Genomic DNA, 12,254 nt, shown 5'->3' with positions numbered 1-12,254 from the left:
AAAAAAAATAAAAAAAAAAAAAAAAAAGTTCTTGATTTCTGAAGGATCATGTGACACTGAAGACTGGTGTAATAGCTGCTAAAAATTCAGCTTTGCTATTAAAGAGATTTTTTTTTTAAAATATATTAAAACAGACAATGGTTATAGAATAGATGGTAAAAAAAAATATTTCACAATAATACTGTTTTTGACTATTTTTGATCAAACAAAATCAGCCTGGGTGAGCATAAACAAACTTTCAAGAACATAAAAAAATGCAAAATAAATACAAACACATGCATGTATATATTTAAGAAAAATATGTTACGTTTCTATATTAACTATTAAAACACGTAAATACATGTAAATGTGTGTGTGTGTGTGTGTGTGTGTGTATGCGTATATATATATATATATTATATATATATATATAGGGAGGTGCAAGTGAAATTACAGATGCTCAATTAAAACAATATGGAAATGAACAGAATTTTTTTTTTAAATCTGCAACAGTGCAATGGTTGGACAGATAGATGGATGGATGGACAGATGGATGGATGGATGGATGGGAGACCATTTTCAGGTGTATGAAACTGGGATGATTGTAAAGAAAACTGAAAGCAGAAATCTGGCCCTGCTGTTTCCAATACAAACCACCAAACCCACAATGAGCATTCTGATAGCAGAATGTTTACAGACTTCACAAGTGATCACACTGATTAAACCCTCACATGCCTCACGTTGTTACGGAACAGCTTCAATGGACAGCTCACAAACAATACTAACAGGTTAGACATCATTCCAGTGTTCTCTCCATCACGATTTAGAAACACACAGGTCAGGGAATGGCTGAAAGAAACACTGAGATCACTAACACATGACAGGACTTACATCATTCAGGAAACAAGACCATCAGCAACTGCGGATTAATCAAAGACTGCTTGAATATCCGAGTCTAAACCAATGACACTAACATAATCACTGAGAAGAGACGAAACAATGAAACTGAAACTGATAGACTCAACATTCACTCACTTATGAGAATTATGAGAACAATATGAGACTGAAAAACAACAACAATTACTTCATTTGTTTATTCATTCATTCGTTAGAAATGCAAGTTATCGCGCTATAACGTGTATATGGGCTTCAGAACGATGACAGTTATTAATATTATTAAACCAAACAATTCTTAAATATACTAGTTTTCCCTGAAGCACTCGACTGACTGCATATTACCGATCATTTCTAATAAAACATCTGATGTTCCTGTCCAGCACCTGCTAAACAGAGCTTCATGCTTGTCAAAACAACAACCACATAAACATACTGACCCTACAGGACGCTAAAAGATCGAAGCAAATGATAAGACGTGGTTTTGGGAAAAACAACAAGCGTGAAATCAAATAATCGTGTTTACGTGAAGATTTGTGAAGGAATGGAGACGCTGAAGTGAAAACAGATGGAATGACAGCTAGCATGACTGCTAACACCTCTGGCTACATCACTGACCGCTACACAGGCACACAAGCACACGCACACAGGCCTCAAGAGCCACGTCTCTGGCCAGTCTACCTCTGAGAGCTTGCTTTTGTCGATTCCCGTTTGGAAGAACCTCGTTTATAGTCCCGCTGACTATGTCTGATCCAATCCTGACGCGTCCTGAATGATGGCTCTCGCTCGGCTCTGAAGCGGAAGTCAGAACAGCTGGAGGGATCATCATTTCCGTCATCATAATGCATTACTTTTAAAAGTAACTTTCCCCAACACTGATCATCACCATCTTCATTTTCTATTATAATATTAAAACATCATCAAGTAAAAAAAGAAAGAAAAAGTAAACAAAATATAATGAAAAATCATCGACATCTAATACAACAAATAGTATAAATTATAATCACCACCATCGTTTACTGTAGCCTAATAAAAAATAATCTAATCCATCAACAAATCGTCATCTAATAATAATAAAAACAATAAAAACAAACTTATCTTCATCCAGTAAAATGGTAAAATATACAAAATTCTTCATCAACATCATCATGATCATCATCACATTCATCATCATCTCAAGCAGCCCAGCTATATTCATAGAGTGGTTACTAATCTAGTGAGTCATTACAGTAATTCTGATTAGATGACTAGAATGAGTTCTGAAGACAGGAGTAATGGCTGCTGAAAATTCAGCTTTGCCATCACAGGAATAAATTACGTTATAACATCAATGTATAACATTTTTACATTTTTTGTGGTCAAATAAATGCAGCCTTGGTGAACGTATGGGAATTAAAAAAAACAAAAAAAACATGAAGAAAAAAAATTTACCAACCCCAAACATTTGAATACGATAGATAGATAGATAGATAGATAGATAGATAGATAGATAGATAGATCACAAAATATGTTATATACACTTAGGTTGTTTCTTTTTTTTTAATTCCCTGATTGATTGATTAAACAAACCTTATTTTAAGATTAAAAATAACCAAGGACTTGAGAAGATTTATGGAACATTTGTAGCAATAAATTCAGGTCATCCTGTCGCAGGAATAAGAAAAAAATGCAGAGTGATGCAGCTCTTTAGAGGAGAAATGGTTTTGTAAGCAGGCCCGGAATGTGTCTCGCGAGCTACAGGAGGCATGATCTGTAAAACAGGCAACCTTGAGAAATGTTTCGCATGGGGATAAAAGGTGCTTTGCAAAGTGAAAAAGATAAGGTGATGTGTCCCCAAAAAGGCCCTTGTCCAAGGTGCACATTTTAGCACTTAATTCCCCTGTAAGGATGCATTTACAGACATAAAAGTGAAATTTATTTTGCATGTGTCTTTTGAGCACAAATCTGATCTGGTCTATTTTAGCTGGACAACAGGTTGAGTGTGCAAATGATCTGTGTATATACTGATTCACTAAGACTTTTGTCAATTGTTTTATTTTCAGATTCCTGTGAGACATTGAAGGATATGGAAAACTGATGAGAAATATCAGCATATAAACAGTGAGAAAGCCAAGGATGACTTTGAATATTCCACTCAGAATATTCCAAGTCACTGGGCTCAAGATGTTTGCTATTCGAATCGAAACAGCAATATTTTTAACCAAAGAAAAAGCATGTGGAACTGTACAGTAATCTATTTCTAAGAAATAGCAGGATATTTCTTAACCTTCCCTGTTTAAAAAGACTCAACTGTCTTACTTTGCTGTGACCTTTGACCTTCAGGTTAATTTAATGTGCCTATGGGACACTTCAGTTCATAATTCAGGTGGGTTATAAAGCTGTGCTCTCAGACTTTGGCTTTCCATTTGTCCAGTTTAACCTCTAACATCTCTCCTTATGATGGAATGAACATGCTTAGAAAGTAAGATTGAATATCATCAATTCACAGATCATTACACCCAAGAAATATATTCCAGAATTTATGAAGAAACAAATTTATGATCTTTGACTTCAAATGTCACTAAAAGGAAATATGTATCTGTCTGTTGATCCTAATGTTTATTCACTCTGTCAGAGTCCTGGGTTTGGCGCACGATGAAAACGGCTAAAATAAACTGCCCTGCCGTCTTGATGAGATGAGCAGACGTCCTGAGAGTGCGAGCAGGAGAGATACAGTCACAGAAGATTTAGTCAAGGCCTCTAGATGAACATTTGAGCATTTCATATGGGATGTATATGGAATGGTGGCAGGCTGGTTGATGGGATGGTGCTCAACAGGAATCCAGACTTGGTTAAAGGTTTATAAACAACAGGAGTGAATGGTGCAAGGCTGATGGATGAGTGGTACAACCTGTGATAGATGAGTCCCAAAAGCACTTGGGCAGACCTCCATACTATCCTGTTTATACACATCAAGGTTAATATTGTTAACTAAAAGGCAACATTTCTCATTTTCCTTTAGCTTAAAAGAACAGTTCAACCAGAACAGAAAATGTTCTCACCCTCCAATCCAATAGATGAGTTTGTATCGGCAACAGATTTGGAAAAATTTGAATGAAAATTCAATGGGTGCCGTCAGAATGAGAGTTCAAACAGCTGATAAAAACATCACAATAATCCACAAGTAATCCACACAACTCCAGTCCATTAGAAAAGCTGCTTCCTCCAGTGAAAAAGTCCATTCGCTGTTGTCCTCACAAATCAAAATCCACAGACATATTTGTTTTAGACTGTATTCGTTTGTTGTTGAGATGACTTTGACTGGAGAAATCAATATTATGGATAGAGGACTCGTATTTCAGTCATAAGCAGTGGTTTGAAGTTAAAAATGTTTTATCAAAATGCCAGTCCATAATTATGGATTTGTTTCTTACAAATATGCAGCTTTTCACTTCACAAGATGCCAACTGATCTGGAGTTATGTGGATTACTTGTGGATTATTGTGGTGATAATGCAGCTCTTGATTCAGATACTGCAAAGTAATATTTATGTCTGATGACAGCTACAGTTTATAACTGATTGTTTTCCCAGGCAACCTGTTTCCTACATAGTTGTGCTAGTTTGATGTCTTTCTTGTCCTCACATAATAAGGAAATATTGAACTAGGTAATGATAAAGATAGGAAATAGGTGAAAGATAGATATTAAATAGGTAAAACTTTAAAAGAATTGTACTTGTGTGTGTGCGTGTGTGCGTGTGTGTGTGTGTGTGTGTGTGTGTGTGTGAATGTATCATGAATTATTGATTATTAAATATTGACTTATTGACATTGGCACACAGTCATGAAGGTCTGCACATCTTGATTGCACCAACTGAGTTGGTCACACATCATGACTTTGATATGGACAAGGGATTTTTAAATATTAATAAGGAGTGAAGCAGTTTTGTAAAAATATTTTTAGGCCTAATAAGAAAAAATATATAAGAATTTTTAGGACTGAATTCTTTTACTGAGGCTTTTTTTTTCTTCATTATGAATGTTGTTGCACCATTTTACTGAACAAATGCTTATTAACAACAATATTTGATATTACAAATATGATAACAATATTACAAATATTATTAACAAGTATTTTATCTTTCCTATAGTAATTGTCCAGGGTAATGGGATGTGATTGGGCCACACAGAACTTTAAATCTTTGTCCAAGATGGTTTTCATGACATGAAGCCCTGAGGGTGAGAAGGTTAAAACGTGCCCTGTTTTCTCCCTCCACAGTTTCCTTTACTCCCGGTGCAGTTGATCAATCTCAAACTGACCTTGACTGCAGAACAGACCTCAATCAAGCATCCATGTCTCCGGATGCATTAGTCATTATTGCTGTGCTGCTGAATGCGATGGAGCAGGAAGCATCAATCTTTCCCAGTGAGGTGTTTGCCTACTGTCATGAAGACTTCAAGCACCATGACACAGGTCACACCTGCCATGTGTCCTGAAGATTAGAGTTCACCAGAGGGCAAATTTACTTCCGAATGGTGTCCACAGAGGATGTTGCCATTTTATTTAGTATTACATGTGTTTTCAAGACCATAAGTGCACCAGGATGAGTTTTAGTTTAGTGTTCTTTACTTTGTTTCTTCATCAGAACAGGTTTGGAGAAATGTAGCATTACATCACTTGCTCACCAATGGATCCTCTGCAGTGAATGGGTGCCGTCAGAATGAGAGTTCAAACAGCTGCTAAAAACATCACAATAATCCACAAGTAATCCAGACCACTCCAGTCCATCAGTTCATGTCTTGTGAAGCAAAGATCTGCGTGTTTGCAAGAAGCAAATGCATCATTAAAATATTTTTAACTTTAAACAGTTGTTAAAATATGAGTCCTCTATCTATGATATTGCTTCCTCCAATGAAAAAGTCATCTTGTCTGAATCAGGAGAGAATTATGCACAGATCAAGTGTTTACAAGTGTAAAAGTGAAACAATAATAAATTAAAACAGCACTAAACAAATGTTTTTTATCAGCTGTTTGAACACTCATTCTGACGGCACCCATTCACTGCAGAGGATCCATTGGTGAGCAAGTGATGTAATACTAAATTTCTCCAGATCTGTTCGGATGAAGAAACAGACTCATCTACATGCTGGATGGCCTGAGTAAATTTTCAGCAAATTTTCATTTTTGGGTATTAAATTGAATCAAATTGATGAATTAAATTGATCAAAAGTGACAGTAAAGCCATTTATAAGGTTACAAAGATTTCTATTTCCAGTAAATGCTGTTCTTTTGAACTTTCTGTTCAGCAGATAATCCTGAAAAAAAGTGTCACAGTTTCCACAAAACATTAAGCAGCATAACTGTTTTCAGCATTGATAATAATTAGAAATGTTTCTTGAGTAGCAAATCAGCATATTAGAATGATTTCTGAAGGATCATGAGTAATGACACTGAAAATTCAGCTTTAACATCACAGGAATAAATTGCATTTTAAAATATATTAAAAATTAAAACAGCTATTTTAAATTGCAATATAATTTCAGAATATTACAGTTTTTACTGTATTTTTGATCAAATAAATTCAGCCTTGGTGAGCGGAAGAGACAGCTTTCGAAAACATTAAAAAATCTTACCAATCCCAAACCTCTGAACGGTAATATATTATTTAATTATATTTTACTTTTAATGTGCATCAACCAAAACTGCACATATCATTTTAAAAAATACCCAAAGGCCATTTAGAAAATAATTGTGCAGTTCTCCAGACAGCTTATAGTTTTGGTTGTATAACAAGTATTAATGACTACAGGATGTTTTTTCGTCTTAAACACTTGTTTTACCCACTAGAAGACAGACATCCGACAACATGTTTACACATTGTGAACTGGAAAAGCGTTAGACAAAAGCATTTCCACACGATTAGGAGTTGAGGAATGTTGTTGTGTATAACTGAGGGTCATAAGGTGCCTATTTCTCACTGTCTTTCTTTGTTTTCCATAGATGCCACTCCTTGATGGTTATGGGCTCACTCCCATAAGCCCAGCAGGAGCTGGGACAGGGACACGGCCCATGTTTTGATGTGGTTTGGACATAGACAGTTTGCATGGGCTCCTGAATACCGGAGATAATTTCCCTAGCCATTTGCTCTCAGTTCTCTCAGCAGTTCTTTGCATCCCAATCATCCCGTGCAACCATGAGGAATTCAAACCTCAGGTGCTTTTAAAAATTCTTTCCCTCCACAGCGCTCCGAACAAAATTTGGGTGCATATCCGTTGTAAAAGGCCTTTGAATGAGTAAAAACCAACTATTTTTTGGTTTGAAATTTGAGCCTAGAAGACATATAGTCATGATCCAAGGTAATGAATTTAAAATGTTTGCTTTATAGCCCTATGAATGGTTTGTAGCTTAGTGACTATATTCTTCTTTCTGATGAATTTAACATTAGGTACTTGATGTTGCACCCATCAAAAAAACTGAATGGATCAAGTCAGAGACCTTGAACTAGAGGTTATGCAGACCAAAAGCAGTTTATTGCTCCTATTCTTATACAAGCATTTATGGTACTTTGAGTGAGTCTGAGTTATGGCTGTCAGTAACAAGCATATCACATGCAAATATTATCACGCATACGCTACAGTTCAAAATATTTTTTAATGCTTTAAAAGAAGTTTCTTAAAGCTGCATTTAAAAACTGGAATACTGTGAAATATTATTACAATTTAAAATGAACTGTTTTCTATTTTAAACTATTTTAAAATGCAATTTTTTCCCTGTAATGCAATGTTGAATTTTCAGCAGCCATTACTTTTCTTGTGATTTGAATAGGCCTCCCTAACAAGTATGAAAAATATCAAGGATATTACTTCTTTATTCCCAACTAAAATATGTTCTAGAACCTTCTTTGAGAATAGTGGGAGGCTGCTTTCTGAATCAGATGCATCCATATGCACGTGTTACCAATAAAGGCTTCTTTGTCATGAGGGAAAGTGGGAAGGAAAGGAAGAGAAAGTGATCGAGTGAGTGAATGAGAGAGAGAATGCAAGAAACAGCAGTGCAAACACTGCCTGCATGCCATTAATAATGAGAAACACAAACAGTAGATGATATAACTGTAATACAGAGTCACATCCCCCCTGCACAGAGGGCAGATGAACAAACAGGAGGTGTCACAGAAACATCCTGAAGATTTATGACTCTGAATTCCCCATGTATCTATCCTCAGACCTGCTCTGTGCTCGCTCTCATCTGTTTGGAAAGTGAACAGTACTCAGTCTTGGTGTTTTGCGCGCTTGGTCTCTGGTGCATCGTTAAGCTTGGAGAAGTGTTCCGACAAGGCTGCCAGGGCACGGTACCGATGGGAGATGCTGTTCTTCACTTCTTTAGGGAGCTCAGCATAACTGCCCACAGAAACACAGCACAGAGGAATGAGAAAAACAAAATCACTATCAAAATAAAAAGGGCTTTAAGTGCTAATTTTATCTGACAAATTAATTTGGCATTCATTTTAAACTATTGTTGACAGAAATTTATTTTCTTGTCAATGTTTCATTCTCTGAGGATGAGTACAACACTTTTTTATAAAGCATTTTACAACATGTATTCTTATAATGTGATAACATGGACTGTAGGAAAAGTCTTTCATAACTATTTGTAGATTTGGTTAAATCAAAGTCAAGTCTTTTCAGAGGATTTACTTTGACCAATACTGTCACCTACTGGTGAACATGAGAAACACAACTGCGAAGTTGTGAGAAGATACTCACGTTTTTTCATAGCCATCAGGCTGAAAACAAGGATCCCACCCAAAATCCCTTGGGCCCCTGGGCTCAACAATACGGCCCTGAAAAAAATGATTAGAAATGTTGGAGGTAGGAATCAAAACCTGCATGCTATAGTGTTCAACGTATTATTACAGCTATAGTGTGTTCTTCATTATCAACTGCTACTGTTCCTCCATCATTAAAAAGGGCCTCTATCACTCTCCAATTCTTTAAAAAACTAGCGCTGATCCTAATGATTTAAATAATTACAGGCCTATTTCTAATCTCCCTTTTATTTAAAAATACTTGAAAGAACAGTAGCAGCTCAACTTGAAGCACATCTGCAAAGTAATGACATTTTCCAGTCAGGCTTTTGACCCAAACATATTACAGAAACAGCTCTTGTCAAGGTTATAAATGATCTTCTCCTCGCTGCGGATTCTGGTTTTCTGTCTATTCTTATTCTTCTAGATATTAGTGCTGCCTTTGATACTATTAGTCATTCAATACTATTGGAACGGCTGGCTTGCATTGGAATAGCTGATAATGCGCTTCTTTGGTTCTCATCTTATTTAAGTGACAGAAAACTGTTTATGCAGGTTAAGAATACACATTCAGATCCTGTCTCAGTTAATCATGGCGTTCCACAAGGGTCGGTGCTGGGTCCGCTTTTATTTATCATTTATATTCTACCTCTTGGTCATATTTTACGTTCTTATGGTATTAATTTCCATTTTTACGCTGACGACACACAAGTATATATCCCTACAAGACCTAATGTTTCTCATCCCCCTCCTGACCTCGCTAAATGTTTGCAGGACGTTAATATCTGGATGACTAATAATTTTTTTTAAGTTAAATGCCAATAAAACTGAAGCCCTCCTTGTTCTAGTTTCTAGGTCTGTTTTATCTAAAACTCAATACTTTACCTTGGTTATTGATAATTGCCCAGTTAATTTTTCTACCCAGGTGAAAAGTCTTGGGGTTATACTGGATGGTTTGCTTTCGTTTAGTCCTCATATTAGTAATATTTCACGTTCTGCATTTTTTCATCTACGCAACATTGCCAGACTTCGTTCTTCACTTTCCCAATTTGGGAATCCATGCATTGGTTACATCTCGGATTGATTATTGTAATTCTCTTTTATTTGGAATTCCTGAAAAACAACTTAATCGATTACAGCTAATCCATAATTCAGCAGCTAGGATAGTTACCCGCTCACGTACTTTTGATCATATATCTCCAATTCTTTTCCAGCTGCATTGTCTTCCTTTTCGTTATTGTGTACATTACCAAATTCTACTTCTTACATACAAAGCTCTTCACAATTTGCCACCTAATTATCTTTCAGATCTTCTTCATTTGTATACTCCTTTGCGCTCTTTGAGATCATCTTCTGCAGACTTATTGTCTGTTCCATACTTCAAGATGAGTTCCTTTGGTGGTAGGGCTTTTAGTTGTGCAGTGCCGCTGGATTCAGTTTCCCATTTTAAAGCTCAGATAAAAACGTATTTGTTTAGAATAGCTTTTAATGATCTGCTTATTTAATGTGTTGTTATAATGTTCGCTTTTTGTATGTTTTTTATTGCTTTGTTTTACATTGTACGGTGTCCTTGAGTGTCCTGAAAGGCACCTATAAATAAAAGGTATTATTATTATTATTATTAGTGTTCAACGTAACACATTTATATATATTACCTGTCAAAAGTTTGTGGACAGTAAGATTTTTTTTTAAAGAAATAAATGCTTTTATTCAGCAAGGATGCATTAAATTGATCAAAAGAGACATTAAAGGTATTTATAGTGTTTTGATTTCAATTTCAAATAAATGCTGTTCTTTTGAACTTTCAATTCATTAAGAAATTCTGGAAAGAAATGTGTCACACAGTAGTTTCCACAAAAATATTAAGCAGCACAACTGTGATAACAATTGATAACAACAACATTGTGACAACACTGATAATCATAATAAATGTTTTTGAGCAGCAAATCATCATATTAGAATGATTTCTGAAGGATCATGTGACACTGAAGACTGGAGTAATGATGCTGAAAATTCAGCTTTGCATCACAGGAAGAAATTACATTTAAAATATATTAAAATGGAAAACTTTAAATATTAGTTATTTAAAATTGCAATCTTTCACAATAATACTGGTTTTACTATATTTCAATCAAATAAATGCATTCCTGGTGAGCATGGCACACTTATTTCAAAAACATCAATACATTTTACTGACCCTTAACTTTTGAGTGGTAGTGTACATTATACATTTGTGGTACTGGTGCTTATATACCGTACATCTGGATTAAGTTTATTTATTGATTGAATGAATGATAGTAAAGACAGAAAATGATGGGGAAAAGAGAGGGCAAACAATGCCTGTATGGGCACCAAAGCTCAATGTAAAAACCACTACTTCACGAGAGTAAATAAACATGCTCACCTCAGTTCTTCCTCTGAACAGCTGAGCTGGCTCATCTTTTCCAGCACAGAAAGCAAATGTACACAGAGCCCAGGCAGATTTATCGTCAAAACCTGCTAGCAATTTATACAATCCTACAAACATAAAGAAAACAGCTCAATTTGCATATTCCTATTTTTGCCTATGCCTCTAAATATGACTTTTTAAGAAATAAAGCTAAAATAAAAATAACACAAAATAATAATATTAAGTGTTAAATATAAACTAAATAAAAATCTGAAATGTTGACTAGGCAGCTAATGGAAATAAGTTTACATTTAGTTAAAATTTTGAAACTAAAAACTCAAAAAGAATAAAAACTAAAACTGAACTAAAGCTAAAATAAAAAAAAATAAAAAAAAAACTCATAAAAATGACTGACAATTAACCTAAAATAAAAGTATTCAGTAGAAACCTAAATTTCTATTAAAGTGCCTTACCCTCTGGCTTCAGTTTATCTAAGAACCATTTTCTGTGAAGAGTGAAAAAACATTAAATAATTTAATGCACTGTGCAACATACTTACACCTTATCACTGTTTTATATTTCCAGAATTTAAAGGAGCCAGAGCCAGACTCACATGTAAGGTCCTGGTAGTCCTCCTAGTGCCCTGAAGCACAGACAGGTGTCCTCTACCAGCACTGGCCCATCCACCTTCACACAAAACACATAACATCATGTTTGAGGCATCAACCAAGGAAACCAAGCAAAAAAAGGTGCGCAATTTACAAACCTGCCTTGCAGCTTCTTGACACTTCTGTATAGAAATATCATCTGGTTCCCCTTGATATTCAGGCACTGCAAGAGAGGTCATAATCACATTACAAATACAGCAATGGCATGCTTGATATTTTAAGTCAACAAAGCAGAAGAAGAATAGCCAAGTACTTACAGTCAATCTTCTTAGAAACCAGTTTGTAAGGAAATTTGTCACCAAGGATCTGAACTACCTGTTTGAACAAGAGATTATTAGATTGATAGGCAGATTCAACAAGTAAAATAATTTTAGGGCTGCAAAACAATTAATCGCGATTAATCGCATTCAAAATAAAAGTTTATGTTTACATACTATATGTGTGTGTATTGTGTATATTTATTGTGTATATATAAATACACACACACACATATGTATATATTAAGGAAAAAATATTTTAGATTTATATATATATATATATA

At 35.2% G+C, this 12,254-nt stretch overlaps 2 protein-coding genes across 4 annotated transcripts in view; both read right to left on the bottom strand.

The window, feature by feature from the left end:
- Positions 1 to 1,698, bottom strand: part of vamp4 (vesicle-associated membrane protein 4) — a 15,558-nt gene extending 13,860 nt beyond the window's left edge. For 2 of the 3 annotated variants that reach the window (XM_016461281.1, XM_016461282.1), the window contains exon 1: positions 1,555 to 1,698. The gene's annotated coding sequence lies outside the window, so the exon portion shown is untranslated. Of the gene's footprint in view, positions 1 to 1,399; positions 1,522 to 1,554 lie in introns of those variants that run through there. The other variant, XM_016461283.1, reaches the window with a different exon arrangement.
- Positions 1,699 to 8,102: 6,404 nt separating this feature from the next.
- The window catches only part of itpa (inosine triphosphatase (nucleoside triphosphate pyrophosphatase)), a 5,453-nt gene continuing 1,301 nt past the window's right edge, over positions 8,103 to 12,254 (bottom strand). Inside the window, exons 2-8 of the mRNA XM_016461256.1 lie at positions 11,971 to 12,028; positions 11,812 to 11,876; positions 11,659 to 11,732; positions 11,519 to 11,550; positions 11,061 to 11,173; positions 8,616 to 8,692; positions 8,103 to 8,249 (exon numbers count right to left, since the gene is read on the bottom strand). Of these exons, the coding sequence (XP_016316742.1) occupies positions 8,120 to 8,249; positions 8,616 to 8,692; positions 11,061 to 11,173; positions 11,519 to 11,550; positions 11,659 to 11,732; positions 11,812 to 11,876; positions 11,971 to 12,028 (549 nt within the window). The 3' untranslated portion in view covers positions 8,103 to 8,119. The remainder of the gene's footprint in view (positions 8,250 to 8,615; positions 8,693 to 11,060; positions 11,174 to 11,518; positions 11,551 to 11,658; positions 11,733 to 11,811; positions 11,877 to 11,970; positions 12,029 to 12,254) is intronic.

This window comes from Sinocyclocheilus anshuiensis, unplaced genomic scaffold, assembly GCF_001515605.1.
Source record: "Sinocyclocheilus anshuiensis isolate Anshui unplaced genomic scaffold, SAMN03320099.WGS_v1.1 scaffold400, whole genome shotgun sequence".
NCBI lineage: Eukaryota > Metazoa > Chordata > Actinopteri > Cypriniformes > Cyprinidae > Sinocyclocheilus > Sinocyclocheilus anshuiensis.
This window is presented reverse-complemented; position numbering and strand designations above follow the sequence as displayed.